The 16,106-nt window shown below is 38.7% G+C and overlaps 3 protein-coding genes across 5 annotated transcripts in view; 2 read left to right on the top strand and 1 right to left on the bottom strand.

The window, feature by feature from the left end:
* The first annotated feature begins 300 nt into the window (after positions 1–300).
* On the top strand, positions 301–11,351 carry pgap6 (post-glycosylphosphatidylinositol attachment to proteins 6). 3 transcript variants are annotated; one of them, XM_078791420.1, is made up of 14 exons: positions 301–494; positions 823–1,006; positions 1,085–1,286; positions 1,502–1,629; positions 1,701–1,966; positions 3,731–4,056; positions 4,155–4,251; positions 4,330–4,444; positions 5,240–5,382; positions 5,514–5,692; positions 5,766–5,912; positions 6,002–6,118; positions 7,494–7,843; positions 9,863–11,351. In XM_078791420.1, the coding sequence occupies exons 1-13, from the start codon at positions 431–433 to the stop codon at positions 7,821–7,823; spliced, it is 2,298 nt and encodes a 765-aa protein (XP_078647546.1). In that variant the 5' UTR covers positions 301–430; the 3' UTR covers positions 7,824–7,843; positions 9,863–11,351. The 3 variants fall into 3 exon arrangements, with proteins under 3 accessions (XP_078647546.1, XP_057923188.2, XP_057923187.2); XM_058067205.2 differs by lacking the exon at positions 9,863–11,351 and having other exon boundaries at positions 5,243–5,382; positions 7,494–8,292; XM_058067204.2 differs by lacking the exon at positions 9,863–11,351 and having other exon boundaries at positions 7,494–8,292.
* Positions 11,344–16,106, bottom strand: part of rgs11 (regulator of G protein signaling 11) — an 18,459-nt gene continuing 13,696 nt past the window's right edge. The window contains exons 10-17 of the mRNA XM_058068200.2: positions 15,758–15,781; positions 15,603–15,664; positions 15,303–15,416; positions 14,662–14,777; positions 14,487–14,574; positions 14,255–14,393; positions 11,651–11,733; positions 11,344–11,572 (exon numbers count right to left, since the gene is read on the bottom strand). Coding sequence (XP_057924183.2) covers positions 11,452–11,572; positions 11,651–11,733; positions 14,255–14,393; positions 14,487–14,574; positions 14,662–14,777; positions 15,303–15,416; positions 15,603–15,664; positions 15,758–15,781 — 747 coding nt within the window. The 3' untranslated portion in view covers positions 11,344–11,451. The remainder of the gene's footprint in view (positions 11,573–11,650; positions 11,734–14,254; positions 14,394–14,486; positions 14,575–14,661; positions 14,778–15,302; positions 15,417–15,602; positions 15,665–15,757; positions 15,782–16,106) is intronic.
* Positions 14,470–16,106, top strand: part of ints15 (integrator complex subunit 15) — a 22,189-nt gene continuing 20,552 nt past the window's right edge. The window contains exons 1-2 of the mRNA XM_058068202.2: positions 14,470–14,585; positions 14,681–14,804. The gene's annotated coding sequence lies outside the window, so the exon portion shown is untranslated. The remainder of the gene's footprint in view (positions 14,586–14,680; positions 14,805–16,106) is intronic.

Raw genomic sequence — 16,106 nt, 5'->3', positions numbered from 1 at the left:
ATGTGTACTGATTATTCAGTCTTTTATCAGAGATATAGCAGTCCTTACAATGTTGGTTTTACATTTCATTTAATGGCGTGATAAGCATCAATGCATCAAACTGGACGGAACCACCTGATTCTAACTAAAGCAAAGAAAAAACACTGCTGTCTCGTGGCCACCACGTGACCGAAACACACTTAATGATGGAATTCAACCCTGTCGTAAAAACACGAAATTATAAATTAAGTCCCAATTGTATCACTACTTCGAAAAGGAGCAGCGGAAATTCCGATTATTCAAACGCAGCGCGAACCTCTCCTGTGACGTCACGTATGTACACCATGAACCCGGAAGCGACGCGAACGCTGCTCGGTGTCGACATTACATTTGTCAGGCGTTGATACCTCAAAATATACGATGTAATGCTTCCCACAACCGCGACGGAAACATGGGAATTTATCTCACAGGTGGTCTTCTTTTCTTCGCCCTTGCAAGTACGGCATTTGGAGACGGTAAGCGCCAACTAATATGGTAGGAACGACACATTCAGTAGCCTGTTTGGCTAGGCAGGTGTTCGGGGATAAAGTGCACATACCTGTGCAGGGCGAGTGTTACTTATGTGTACTTTGAAGGGTGCATTCTACATAGTTGGTAAGTGTCCAAATACTATTTTGCGACCCCTCTTTAATTACATAGTTTCCTGTAAATCTCAATTCAAAAAAGAAAAACAACAGCAAACTAACACCGGTGTTGTTATACAACAGCACTGTTGTGCTTTACTTTATGTAAAACGAACGTTTTACAAATATTTTTATGCTTATGAAAACGCATCTCTCACAGATGGAGAGGTGACATTCGTATCAGAGCTTTCATCCAAGCCTGCTCAAAAGCTGTCAAGGTATGGTTGGTATGGTAACGTGAGGTTGCAGAGGTTCCACATACCTGAGGAGACCGCCATCGCCCGCTGGATCTTCACCGTCACCAAAGGCCACATCTTTCACTGCAGGCAACGTAATGTCACTATGTAAGATTCTTATTATTTCTGTATGTCACTCGCTTAAAACTATCACTGCCGAATTGACACATCATCTCTTCTTTGCAGCCATATTAGGCAGGGGGCTCCTCCGGTGATAAACCCGACTGGCACAGTGTTTCCAAACGCGGCACTGTGGAGTCCTTCTCTCACCCTGACCCTCCCTGTGACCTCACTCAGCTCGACAACGTTCAACCTGTCTTATCCTGCACCCGGGGACTGGTTTGTGGCTGCACACTTGCCAGAAGATGACGGGCGCATTGAGCAGAAGGTACGTGTAACGGGCGCCAGCCGGTCTGGCTGCACGTTCATAAACCTCACTCTCTTGGCAATTTTTGGTGTCTACTAAAGTTAGCAATTAGCATCATATAATGCATGTAATAGTTATGTCACATCAACTTTTAACAAACTTAAGTGCATTGGCGTCCTACTGCATGGATTTAGCAGGGATATACCGTATTTCTATGTGTTCTTTATATTCCTCAGGGCTTCCCATCCTGCTCCTATTTATTCCAGCCACAGCTGTCAATCAGAAGGGCAGTTGACACACCCATTTTACAGCGTGGGCTGTCATTGCAACAGTCCGTGACCCCTAACAACCCTGCACGCCTTAAGTATGATGTCTGTATGTCATTTTAACTCCACTATGACTTCCTTGTCATACAATTCACGCTTGTCTCTTTAGGTTGTATGTCCCACAGTTCGCCTCGTCTCTGTCTGTCTCTGTGGACGATTGTGCACCAGTGGAGGGCACAGGAAGTGAAAGCTGTTCACTGGTCCTCAGCCTGGGCTCAGATTCACTTGTGGACGGCCCGGTTAAAGTAAACTGCTCAGGGAGCCGCTGCTCTGCTTCTCTCACCAACCCACCTTGGGACACCTGGTTGCGAGTTGTCGTAGCGAGTGTTCAAGACAACCAGACCGTAACCTTCGGCATCATATCCAACTACCAAGGTAATGTTAATAAAGTTAATAAATGGTATGAGAGTGGCACGGTGGACGCGTGGTTAGCGTGCAGACCTCACAGCTAGGAAACCAGGGTTCAATTCCACCCTCAGCCATCTCTGTGTGGAGTTTGCATGTTCTCCCATGGGTTTTCTCCCGGTACTCCGGTTTCCTCCCACATTCCAAAAACATGCTAGGTTAATTAGCGACTCCAAATTGTCCATAGGTATGAATGTGAGTGTGAATGGTTGTTTGTCTAAATGTGCCCTGTGATTGGCTGGCCACCAGTCCAGGGTGTACCCCGCCTCTTGCCCGAAGACAGCTGGGATAGGCTCCAGCGCCCCCTGCGACCCTTGTGAGGAAAAAGCGGTAGAAAATGAATGAATGAATGATATTAAACAAGGGATTATTGTATTTCTTATGAGGTTATTTGGTGTGAATGCATTTTGGTTAGAGTCGCTTCTTTTGGAGTGGATAAATGACGCTAACCAAGGTTCCATGGTACTATCCCGTTCAACTTGCATGTCATAAAGTTCTGTCATGATAAAAACACATTGTTTTTGGATGTAATTTTCCATGTTTAAGTAGCAGTTTACACACAGGTATGGGATATCCAACCCTACTGTTGGCACACTGAAGTACCCTGCTGCAAAAGAAAAGTGCTGGAAAACTGATTATTAGGTTTATATTGATTCCTTCCTTCCTTCCTTCCTTCCTTCCTTCCTTCCTTCCTTCCTTCCTTTCTTCCTTCCTTCCTTCCTTCCTTCCTTCCTTCCTTCCTTTTTTCCTTCCTTTTTTCCTTCCTTTTTTCCTTCCTTTTTTCCTTCCTTCCTCCCTCCCTTCCTCCCTTCCTCCCCACCTCCCTTCCTTCCTTCCCTCCTTCCTTCCCACCTCCCTTCCTTCCTTCCTTCCCTCCTTCCTTCCCACCTCCCTTCCCTCCTTCCTTCCTTCCTTCCCACCTCCCTTCCTTCCTTCCCACCTCCCTCCCTTCCTTCCTTCCTTCCTTCCTTCCTTCCCACCTCCATTCCTTCCTTCCTTCCTTCCTTCCTTCCTTCCTTCCCACCTCCATTCCTTCCTTCCTTCCTTCCTTCCCTCCCACCTCCATTCCTTCCTTCCTTCCCTCCCACCTCCATTCCTTCCTTCCTTCCTTCCCTCCCACCTCCATTCCTTCCTTCCTTCCTTCCCTCCCACCTCCATTCCTTCCTTCCTTCCCACCTCCATTCCTTCCCACCTCCATTCCTTCATTCCTTCCCACCTCCATTCCTTCATTCCTTCCCACCTCCATTCCTTCCCACCTTTATTCCTTCCTTCCTTCCTTCCTTCCTTCCTTCCTTCCCTCCTTCCCTCCTTCCCTCCTTCCCTCCTTCCCTCCTTCCCTCCTTCCCTCCTTCCTTCATTCATTCATTTCTACCGCTTTTTCCTCACGAGTGTTGCGGGGGTGCTGGAGCCTACCCCAGCTGTCTTGGGGCGAGAGGCGGGGTACACCCTGGACTGGTGGCCAGCCAATCACAGGGCACATATAGACAAACAACCATTCACACTCACATTCATACCTATGGACAATTTGGAGTCACCAATTAACCTAGCATGTTTTTGGAATGTGGGAGGAAAACCGGAGTACCCGGAGAAAACCCACGCATGCACGGGGAGAACATGCAAACTCCACACAGAGATGGCCGAGGGTGGAATTGAACCCTGGTCTCCTAGCTATGAGGTCTGCGCTATATTGGTCCACTTCACATCAATCAATCATCAATTTTCACTGTGTTTCAGTGGGGTGTAAACCACAAAGCGTGGGTCTTGCAGCCGATAATAACATCAGCAACCTCGGCAGCAACGCCAACTCCTCAGCCGCTGCAGCGCTCAACAGCTCTGTGCCGACCGATACCGTCTCCGGTGGATCTCCGCTTCTGACGCCGTCCACGTGTGTGTGGAGCATCCCGGTGCTCTACGAGGAAGCCGATATTCTGTCTCTCAGATTCACCCCGGTTAACGGACCCAATGTCAGCGTGGCCGCCACGCAAGCGACACTCCTCACGTACCCGCTGCCAGCGCAAGCCACAGGCGGGACGCTGAACTTGAAGCTCACACTGAACACCGTGAGTACCGCTGACGTACACACATGTGCTCTCCGTGGAAAGGTGTGTGCGTGTTTGTGTGGAGTCTTACTTGGATTTGTGTGCTGTGTCGGTAAAAGACTAATATAACGCTGGGGAACAGCAGTACTGTGGTGGCCTGCCTTTCTCCCCGAGCACCGGTCCTTGAACTCAACAACTCTCAACCGTGTCGCACAGGTATGCATCATCATCATCATCATCATCCTTGATGATGATTTATACAAAACACATGATTCGTTTTTTGCGTTTATGCAGCTCTGTTTGGAGGCTACGGCGTTAGCGTGAACGCCAGCTCTCCCAAAGCTGCGGTGCATCTGCCTTTCCCGCCGTCAACAACATGGTACCTCACTCTGCAGCTCACATGCAACAGGTAACTAAGACGTGGGTGTGAAGTGGATGACACATCTTCATTACACAAGAGTCAGAATCGCCTTTATTGTCATTGTATTGCATACAACGAAATTTGAGTGCAAATCCACGGTGCATTTTGTAGAAGGTAAAAATAAGATTAAGGAAAAGGATAAAAATAAAACAAGGAATAACAATATAAATCTAAAAGTGGCAGGTGCTGTTCAAAATAAGTGTAAATATTAACAATAATATATAATATAATAACATATATATAATATATGTATATAATATTAATTCATTTTCTACCGCTTTTTCCTCACGAGGGTCGCGGGGGTGCTGGAGCCTATCCCAGCTGTCTTCGGGCGAGAGGCGGGGTACACCCTGGACTGGTCGCCAGCCAATCACAGGGCACATATAGACAAACAACCATTCACACTCACATTCATACCTATGGACAAGTTGGAGTCGCCAATTAACCTAGCATGTTTTTGGAATGTGGGAGGAAACCAGAGTACCCGGAGAAAACCCACACATGCACGGGGAGAACATGCAAACTCCACACAGAGATGGCCAAGGGTGGAATTGAACCCTGGTCTCCTAGCTGTGAGATCTGCGCGTTAACGCCGCCGTGCCGCCAGTGAAGAAACAATGGTGGTCTATTTCCGTCTATTATGGCTCCTTCATAATTGTGTGATTTTGCTATTTATTATTATTTTTATATAACTGGTGGATGTATAGTATAGTATTGAGATCATTTTTTAATAGGAAAATATTCCATGTAATCAGAAAAAATGTTTTGGGTGTGCTTTTCCAGCAGTGACTGTGGGAATGTGTCTGTGGTTTCCGTGGTCCCGGAGGTTTTTGTCAGTGCCTGTGTGGAGGACTGCGGCACATTTGGAGAATGTAGACTACTGAGTTCCTACACCTACCTGTACACTGCCTGTTCATGCAAGGCTGGTATGACATAAACACACACACACATACATAATGATCCACTCCTAATAGCGTGGGTAGTGTGAACTAGACTAAACACGCACATTACTGACACCTAGTGGCCGGTACCGAAAACTACATATCTTTGACTGCAGGTTGGAGGGGTTGGGGCTGCACCGACAACTCCACGGCTCTCTCGCTCAGCCGCCAGTTCACGGCCACTCTGCTGCTCACGCTCAGTAACCTCTCCTTCCTGCCGGCCATTGTGGTGGCCGTCCGACGCTTCTACATCACAGAGGCTTCCGTCTACCTCTTTACCATGTTCTTCTCCACGGTAACGCTCCAGCAAATTCATGGCCAAGAGTCCGTTGGGATATTTCTGGAATATTTCTTCACGATTTGTGCAGTTCTACCACGCCTGTGACCAGCCAGGTGTAGCCGTCCTGTGTATAATGAGCTACGACACGCTCCAGTACTGCGACTTCCTGGGATCCATCTGTTCCATCTGGGTCACCATCCTGTGCATGGCTCGCGTCAGGGACACGCTCAAATACGTAAAAGCGGAGGAACTTTGACTGTTGATGAATGTTTTCCCACAAGCATTTACATCATTGTTTGTTCTTATGTGTTTTTGTGTATGAAGACTCTGTTCCTGCTCGGGGCTCTGCTGATCGCCATGTCGCTGCAACTGGACCGCAGAGGCCTGTGGAACCTGCTGGGCCCCATCCTCTGTGCCATACTCTTCCTGGTGGCTGCTTGGGTAAGCGGGGTGCTACGGTGCCAAACTCACAAACAGCCATTCCCACTCAGTTATAGTTTCGGGTCTCCAATTTAGTACCTAAACTGGTGTGATTTTTACTGTTCGGACTGTGTGGGAGGACACCGGAGTACTGTAGACTGGCAAAAAAACCACCAATAACTCATACACCTATCAACATTTGCAATAAAAGTGACTGGAATTATGCCTGACGCACATTTAAACTAGGGATGTCCAAAGTGCGGCCAGCAAAAAGATTAAATTGTAAAAAAAATTACTTTCATGAGAATATGAATAATAAAATAATAATAATAGCACAAAGGTGAACGAGTACAACAAAAAGATTGTAATAAATTCTTTTTTAAAGTTGTAATATTATGACAAAGAAAATTGGAACATTACATTGTGGAAAAAGTTATAATGTAACAGGAATAAAGTCAAAATATTATGGGAATAAAGTTATAATTGCAAGCGAAAAAATGTACAAGAAACAAACAGCAGAAATAGCTGTAATTATTTACGAAAATAAAGTCCAAATATTAAAAGTGTAAGATGTTGCATTTTCACACCCAAAATATTATTATATTTTAATAATAATAATAACAACAATAATATATGAATGATTAATTTATATATTAATTATTTTTAATTAATACTAATGATAATATTATATTATTATTATATTTATTATAGTTATTATTATAATAATCATACATTCATTATTAATTAATATTATTAATAATATATTATTATTATTCTACATATTAAAAAATGTGAACATCTTAATCGTAATTCTTAAAGAAACAAATAGCAGAAATAGCTGTAATTTTACAAAAATAAAGTCAAAATATTAAGAGTGTAAAATGTTGCATTTTCACACCCAAAATATTATTATATTTTAATAATTATTATGATAATCATATATTATTAATTTATATATTATTTATTATTACTAATTAATATTAATCATATTATTATATTATTATTATGCTAAATATTAAAAAATGTGAACATCTTAATAGTAATGCAAACAAACCAGATAAAATGTATAAATTTTGGGAAAATGTAGTTAGTGAGGAAGTTAGAAAATAGAAGAATATAATATTACAAAAAACAGTTTCTAAAGATGATGTAAGAAGAAATTTGAAATGTGTTAAAAAAAAAAAAAAACCCAGCAAAAATTGCATCATCCAATGCACGTTTCAGTGGCAGATTACTATCACTGCCGTGCTCATGGATGCATCCTCCCAGTTGCTGCTATTATTATTCCACTGCAATACTAAATTTACTTATCCCACCAGTGACCCATTCCTTAAACAATGCACATATTCCATATTAAGTAGACCTCCACTCAGTGTGGTCCTCTTTGTGTTCACAGATGTACCGAGGGGTGCAACGCCGCCATTGTTACCCGCCATCCTGGCAGAGATGGGTCTTCTACCTTATCCCCGGGGCGCTGTGCGCTCTCATCGGGGTGTGCTTGTACATTTTTGCAGAGACGGAAGCCAACTACTACTACACTCACTCCCTGTGGCACATCCTGGTGGCCACCTGCGTGGTGTTCCTGCTTCCTCCCAGGGAGAAGAACCTGACCGCCGTGGGCTGGTCCAAGGGCTGGAGGCTCAACTGGAATTGGGACTGGAGTCCTCGAGTGTGTGGATACACACTGTGCCCGAGCGGCAAAGACGAGCTCCACACGGTCACGTAACAATCGTTGCCGCTGCAGAGGTCAGTCACAGAAGACGCACTTTAAACACGGAGCACCTGATTCTGGCATTTTTGACGTATACGTTCACACTTTGACGCTGGGAAAAAAAAACAAAAAAAACAAACAAACAAAGCAACTTTGCAAACCTCCTAAAACCTTTAACCTCATGACCAGATGTTTGTTTCTAGTCAACCTCATCGCATTTAAAGCTTTCTTATATCCAATTCCGATCCCAGGTTTATTTTTTTGCTAACTTTCTCACCATGAAGTCATTTGAATGAATTTCTATTGATTTATTCTCAAGCACTTTTAATTATGTGTGTATGTGATTTCCTTAAAAACTTTATGAATGTACTGTAGATGCATACATTTTTTGTTTTTTTTATTGTTTCCTTGTCGTTTCTTGCCTCATTCCTTTCCCTCCAAATGTCTAATTCATATTTATAACCATAAGAAACACATAAGTGACCAGGTTGCCTCTTTTTGCCTGTTTGACTTACAAACCTAGCAAATATAAATCTCTTATCAACAATATCGACGCCGTTTTTTATTATTGCTCTATGTGTTGTATTGTTTAACACGCATCCAACACCGGGAGTGGATAGAAGCAGGATTACCGTAATCCTCAGAAATATGGAAAGTGTGTAAAGTGCTGAAAGACGACCATTAGTAAATTGGATAGATGCTGCAAAGCTGAGCGAGTGATAAAAATAACGCCGGCATTCAAAAGCTTCTACTTTCCTACTCGAACGAGTTTAAGGTTTCCGTGAGAAAACAGCTGTACGGTATTTTAGTAAATTTAGTAAAAGTATCAAGAATAGCGCCACCACCAGCATCAATATGGAATGGCATACAATTACTATTACAGTATTGTACTGTAGACATTCAATAACACCTTTACACTCCTATTGTTTATTGTTTACGTCACATTGCTCAACTCTTAGGCTCTTGGGTTCGATTTGGCATATGCTATATATTCTATAGTATGAGATAGATCAGGCACTGAGGAGTAAATAAGTCCTGCTTATAATTGATAATTGATTTTAATATTTACAATCAATACAACAGCTAATTGGTTCCACATGATGACCACATGAAATGCATTTTTGTGACTTCATGAAGTGTTAAAGAGGGTCGGTTATGCTTTTCCCACCTTTTGAATGTTGTATTCTCAGGTTAAATTACGGCTCGGGGGCCACATGCGGCCCACCAAGCGTTTGAATCCGGCCCGCCATTTGTAAGTATTTCAAATTTTAACATTCAACAGCTGGCAACATAACTTGCAAGAACTGTAAAATTAAATTTTGTGGTTAGGAGAGTCGGGAGACCCGGGTTCAATTCCACTCTCGGCCATCTCTGTGTGGAGTTTGCGTGTTCTCCATGTGCATGCGTGGGTTTTCTCCAGGTACTCCGGTTTTCCTCCCACATTCCAAAAACATGCTAGGCTAATTGGCGACTCCAAATTGTCCATAGGTATGAATGTGAGTGTGAATGGTTGTTTGTCTATATGTGCCCTATGATTGGCTGGCCACCAGTCCAGGGTGTACCCCGCCTCTCGCCCGAAGACAGCTGGGATAGGCTCCAGCACCGCCCACGACCCTTGTGACAATAAATTGTAGAAAAAGAATGAATGAATGAAAACAAAACTGTAAACAGAACATACAGCTTATAGTACGACACTTTTACAGATAAAATTAGACAAATAATTCAGTGCAGACTGTTAGAATTATAAGCGTAAAATTTTAAACAAATTTAAATTTATATTCTGGCCCCCCGGACAATTTTGTTAACTCAAAGCGGCCCGCGAGTCAAAAAGTTTGCTGGGTTAAACGATGCCAAAGTTTCAGATAATGAGGTTTGTACATTTGGAAGTGAGCCATGATAGAAGTTTGGGACGGCTCTGAACGATCTGTTTTTTTTCGAACGGATTAGCCTATTGAATGCTCTAAACGTGGACCTACGTATCTGGAAGTGCTCGGGAGCACATGGGATTACGAACAATCACAGTGGCATGGGTGTGCCTTTTTTTTATGAAACAGGAAGCAGGAAATCCTTGGAAACGCTGCACAAATAGGTGCAGAATCTGGAAGATCTAGAAAGCTTTATGTGGGTTATAATGTGTGGCTGCTCTTTAGTAGACCACAACTCAATACAAAGGGCCGAAAATTAGCATGATAGGTCTTCTTTCAGGTAATGTTGAGGGTGAGGCCCATGACGAGATCAAATTCCGACCTAGTACAATTTGTAAGGATCCTGCGTCACTCCTTTGTAGCGTTACCAGTGTTGACCAACAGAGGGAGCCAGTCGGCCTGAAACACATCCCGTGGAAAAGGAACCACAACTTCAACAATTGAAGTAATAATGATGTTTTATTGCGATGTAAACATGCTCAAGCAAACATGACAGTGGTCACAATCGGTTACTCCAGTTTGGGGATGAATAAAAGCAGCCATTAAAGCAGGAGTGTCCAAAGTGCGGCCCGGGAGCCCTCCTTTATTAGCCTGCAGCACAGTCCAAAAACATCATTTAACAAGAAAACCACCCAAACCACCAAAAATGGAAAAATCTGCTCTAATTCTACAACAATTTAAAAAAACAAGAAAAAGTTGTGATTAAATAATGATGTAATATAAGGGAAAACAGCATCATTTTAGTAGCATGAAGTTGAAATATTCCAAAAAAACAGCTCTTATTCAAGTCAAAATATTAAGAGAAAAAAGCAGTATACTGAGAAAAAAGTCACAATTTACAAGAATAAATTTGTAATATTATGAGTGAAAATAAAATATACAAAAAAATATTACAAAAAAAAATAGTTTGTATAAAAAAAAATCATAATACTATGAGGAAAAAAGCAAAAAAAAATAGGTTGGTGTAAAAGTAAAAAAAAGTAAAGAACATTTCTGAAGATTATTAAATAAATAAATAAATTTACTATTTATTAATTAATTAAATTATTAATTACATTATAAGTTTTTATAAGTATTTGTTTATTATTATTATTATTGTAATTTATTATTGCTGCTGCTTTAATGACCACTGTATTATAATTAATTTAGTTAATTATTTAATTAAAAAAACCAAAACCATAAATAATAAACGTATATAACTTCTTAGCATACAGTATCTACATGTGTTGCTACGCAAAATATCAACATGACCCTTGCATCCTTTTGTCACCGTATGGACCTGGCTGGAAAAGGTTTGGACACCCCTGAATTATACGCTAAACCATACAAACATGCTGAGAGGAAAAATGTCAAAATGGCCGCCTCTATTGCTCTATAGGAACATCCATTTCCCATAAAATGAGTAAGACGGTTATAAAATGGACGGAGATAAATGAACCAGGAGTCAATATCAAACATTTTAGGACTGAGAGAGGATGTGCATCATATTGAATACTCTGCAGGGTGTTGCTATTGCACTAAAAGCTCTTTTGTAAACTGCTGGTGCTTTGGGAATGCAACTTGATGCTTGCTGAGGTGCATCGCTATGTGCTCTGTATATATGTTATATATATATATATATATATGTCATTTATTTCTTGCATAAGGATTACATACTGTATAGAGAGAGAGAGAAGCTTTAGCTGTTGCATAGTTGGACTGAATGCCTGGATCAGGCATCAGACGGCCGCAGAGCTGGTACCCGCCTGCCCAGACCCTTTGGCATGCCCGTCTTCACGGCTGGCCGCCTGAGCAGGGGAGGGGCTGGAGTGCCGTTGTTTCCTCATGAAGGGGAACACGCTGGCGAAGGACGAAAAGGTCACATGATAATGTAAAAATACATTAGCGTGTGAATGAGCGGTGCAGGTGAGTATTCACCTTTTCTTGGTCTCCTGAGGAATAATGGCTCGGGCCAGCATGTTCTTGTAAAGATCCGATTTAAGATATCTGGGATAAGAATCCTGCACACGCAAAACAGTCAAATGTTTTAAAAAGTCACCTTAAAAGTTGGCAGATTTAGGGTAAAATGATAGAATTACAGCGGTGTCCCTCATGGGTCAACGCCGGGTCCACTTCTATTCTCTTATGTTGCCTAACATTGTAAATTTGCAACGTATTGTCATAAATGTAAAATTATGACTTTATTCTTGTAAATTTCCAAATTTTCCCTCCTAAATGTGAGCATTTTTCTCGTGAATCTATGACTTTATTCTTGTAATATTACAGCGTATTTTGTCGTAAATTTACAATGTATTCATTATATTTACGACTTTCTTACAGTAAATTTGCTACTTTTTTTTCCCGACTTTATTCTCGTAAATGTACTACTTTTGTATGGTAAATTTACAAATTTTTCCCTCCTAAATGTGAGCATTTTTCTCATAAATCTATGACTTTATTCTTGTAATATTACAATGTATTTTATTGTAAATTTACAATGTTATCCTTCATTATATTCACGACTTTCTTACAGTAAATTTGCTACTCTTTTTTCCAACTTTATTCTCGTAAATGTACTACTTTTGTATGGTAAATTTACAACTTTATTCTCGTAAATGTACTACTTTTGTATGGTAAATGTACAACTTTATTCTTGTAAATGTACAATTATTTTCCTCCTAAATGTATAAAATTTTTCTCTGAATTTTTGGGAGACTAAAAGTTGTACATTTACAAAAATGAAGTCATGAAATGTACGACTTTATTATAACTTTTTTTGGTCCTAAATTTCTGAGCGTAAAGTTGTAAGTATACAACTTTATTATTCTACTTTTTTATAGTAAATTTACAACTTTGTCATAAATTTAAAAAAAAATTCCCACTAATTTACACCTTTTTTTTTCCTCTGAAACTTACAATTTTTTTCTCAACATCTAATACAGTAAATTTGCTACTTTTTTTCCAACTTTATTCTCGTAAATGTACTACTTTTGTATGGTAAATTTACAACTTTATTTTTGTCAATGTACGATTCTTTTCCTCCAAAATGTGTAAAATTTTTCTCTGAATTTTTTGGAGACTAAAAGTTGTAAATTTACAAAAATGAAGTCATGAAATGTACGACTTTATCATAACTTTTTTTGTCCTAAATTTCTGAGTAAAGTTGTAAGTATACAACTTTATTATTCTACTTTTTTATAGTAAATTTACAACTTTGTCATAAATTAAAAAAAAAAATCCCACTAATTTACACCTTTTTTTTCCTCTGAAACAATTTTTTTCTCAACATCTAATACAGTAAATTTGCTACTTTTTTTCCGACTTTATTCTCGTAAATGTACTACTTTTGTATGGTAAATTTACAACTTTATTTTTGTAAATGTACGATTCTTTTCCTCCAAAATGTGTAAAATTTTTCTCTGAATTTTTTGGAGACTAAAAGTTGTAAATTTACAAAAATGAAGTCATGAAATGTACGACTTTATTATAACTTTTTTGTCCTAAATTTCTGAGAGTAAAGTTGTAAGTATACAACTTTATTATTCTACTTTTTTATAGTAAATTTACAACTTTGTCATAAATTTAAAAAAAAAAATTTAAAACCTTTTTTTTCCTCTGAAACTTACAATTTTTTTTTCAAAATCTAATACAGTAAATTTGCTACTTTTTTTCCGACTTTATTCTCGTAAATGTACTACTTTTGTATGGTAAATTTACAACTTTATTCGTGTAAATGTACGATTATTTTCCTCCAAAATGTATAAAATTTTTCTCCGAATTTTTTGGAGACTAAAAGTTGTAAATTTACATAAATGAAGTCATGAAATGTACGACTTTATTATAACTTTTTTTGTCCTAAATTTCTGAGAGTATTTTTTAGAGTAAATTTACAACTTTATTCTTGTAAATGTACAATTATTTTCCTACTAAATGTATAAAATTTTTCTCTGAATTTTTTGGAGACTAAAATTTGTAAATTTACAAAAATGAAGTCATGAAATGTACGACTTTATCATAACTTTTTTGTCCTAAATTTCTGAGAGTAAAGTTGTAAGTATACAACTTTATTATTCTACTTTTTTATAGTAAATTTACAACTTTGTCATAAATTAAAAAAAAAAATTCCCACTAATTTACACCTTTTTTTTCCTCTGAAACGTACAATTTTTTTTCTCAACATCTAGTAAATTTGGTACTTTTTTTCCGACTTTATTCTCGTAAATGTACTACTTTTGTATGGTAAATTTACAACTTTATTCTTGTAAATGTACGATTCTTTTCCTCCAAAATGTGTAAAATTTTTCTCTGAATTTTTTGGAGACTAAAAGTTGTAAATTTACAAAAATGAAGTCATGAAATGTACGACTTTATTCTAACTTTTTTTGTCCATACATTTAAAAAAAAATTTTCCCGTTAATTTACACCTTTTTTTCCCTCTGAAACTTTTTTTTATCAACATCTAAGACGATTGATGGTATCCATTGATGTGCTTTCCTAGCTACATGTTAGCTTTGCATAGAATCAGCTTGTGTCACCCCCGACCTTCTTCATGAGGAAGTAGATGTGCATTTGGGCATCGTCCATGACGAAGCGATGCGGGTGTTTGATGCCCTCCAAGGTCTTATCCATGGTTTTACTGTCAATGTTCACCCAGCGTGCCGCTCCGGGTGCCAAGAAGTTTCTGTTTCACACGGAGGCGAAGGATCGATCACGAAAAGGTAAACCCCCTAACGTGTGTATGCGTGTCCGGCGTGTCCGTTTTTACCATACTTACTTGTATATTTCTTCCACCTTCTCTACAATCTTGGAACTTTCCCCGTGTCTGATATCCTCACAGGCCTGCCAGAAGCACAAATTCTCCGCTGATGATGGGGTAAAAAAAAAAAAACAAAAAACAATATATTGAATTTTTGAACCGGTTTGACATCATATCATGTTTATTTTCTTACCGCTAAACTCTTTCTCCAGGTAAGTCATGAATTCCCGCCTCCCCATGGTGTCATTGAGAAGCGCCATGAAGCTGAAGCTCCAGCGTTCCACACGAAGACGAGTCGGGACGGGGACCCTAGGCACACAAATAACATATGATGAGGTAAGTTTATTGGAGGCATAGAAACATAGAAACAAATATATAAAATGACTAAAAATAAAATCTGAAACAAACTAAAATAAGAAAAAAAATCATTATTATTTGGGGAAAATTATAAATAAATATACACAAGATGTTTTAAATAAAAAAAAAAATAAAAAAACAAAACAGAAAACAGCCGCCATATGACATATTACAATATGAAATGATGGTATGATATTATAATTTTTTATTATAATTGTATTCATATTTTTTATTTTATTTATTTTATTTATTTATTTAATTTTATTATTTATTTAATTTTATTATTTATTTATTTAAGTCTATTATTTATTTATTTAATTTTATTATTTATTTATTTTAATTGTATTATTTATAATTTCATTATTATTATTTGATGTTCTAGTAATATAACACACAGTATTACAAAGGCTGGGATTAAGTAAGAATAGCGCGTGTACAGTACTTCATACTGTACTTTGAATGTGTGTATTCTCTCACATGTCGGCATTCATGCTCCAAAGTGCGGTGTCATCAGAGATCCAGGGGTTACTGGGAAGACAGCCCTGCATAATGGGATCGTGGTTCTGGTACTGCTCGCTGAATTTCAAAAAACTGCTCAAGCACACACACACACACACACACACACACACATTATTGTATTAGTACTTCAGATCATAGCACTTAAAGGCCACTAATTCCAACTTGCCTCAGGAAGCATCCATTAGCGGCTCTTCTAGAGTGAGAGCATTAACCCTTGTGTGTGTGTTTTGTGTGTGTGTGTGTGTCGCCAGTACAAACCCTTCCAAGCAAATGGATGACTTGACACGGTTCCTTCCCAGGGCCCTTCTACATGTATCAATCTGGGAAACAACACACATAAAATGACTGGAGAAGCAAAACAAGACCGATTAGAACACACTTTATGATAATAATAATAAGGTAATGTAGTTTACCTCTCTTTTGTAGTAGTCGCTATTCTAGATCTGTTGAAGAACAATACAACGCGTCTTAGTGCTCACGTAACACAAGGGAAAAGGTTCATTTTATTTAAAAAAATAATCATTATGTGTTTGTAGAATTTTTTTTAATAGATTCTGACATTTTTTTAAATTATTGTTATTAATGTATTCAATTTGTATTTTAAAAAGAATATTTTTTAGAAATATATTTTGACCTTTTGCATGCATAATTATTATTAATCCTAAGTATTGCCCTTACTTTAAAAAATAATGTAATTAATCATTATTTATATGTGATTAGCTTTAAAATATGTATATTTTAACATTTTCTATTAATTAGTAA

Source organism: Doryrhamphus excisus, linkage group LG6 (assembly GCF_037039965.1).
Source record: "Doryrhamphus excisus strain RoL-2023G ecotype Guam linkage group LG6, RoL_Dexc_Guam_v1.1, whole genome shotgun sequence".
Lineage (NCBI taxonomy): Eukaryota > Metazoa > Chordata > Actinopteri > Syngnathiformes > Syngnathidae > Doryrhamphus > Doryrhamphus excisus.
This window is presented reverse-complemented; position numbering and strand designations above follow the sequence as displayed.

Coding starts and splice junctions, on each gene's coding strand:
- pgap6 (XM_078791420.1), top strand. CDS start 431: ATGGGAATTTATCTCACAGGTGGTCTTCTTTTCTTCGCCCTTGCAAGT. Junction 1,287..1,501: donor ACGGGCGCATTGAGCAGAAG/GTACGTGTAACG, acceptor TATATTCCTCAG/GGCTTCCCATCCTGCTCCTA. Junction 4,057..4,154: donor TGAAGCTCACACTGAACACC/GTGAGTACCGCT, acceptor TGTCGGTAAAAG/ACTAATATAACGCTGGGGAA.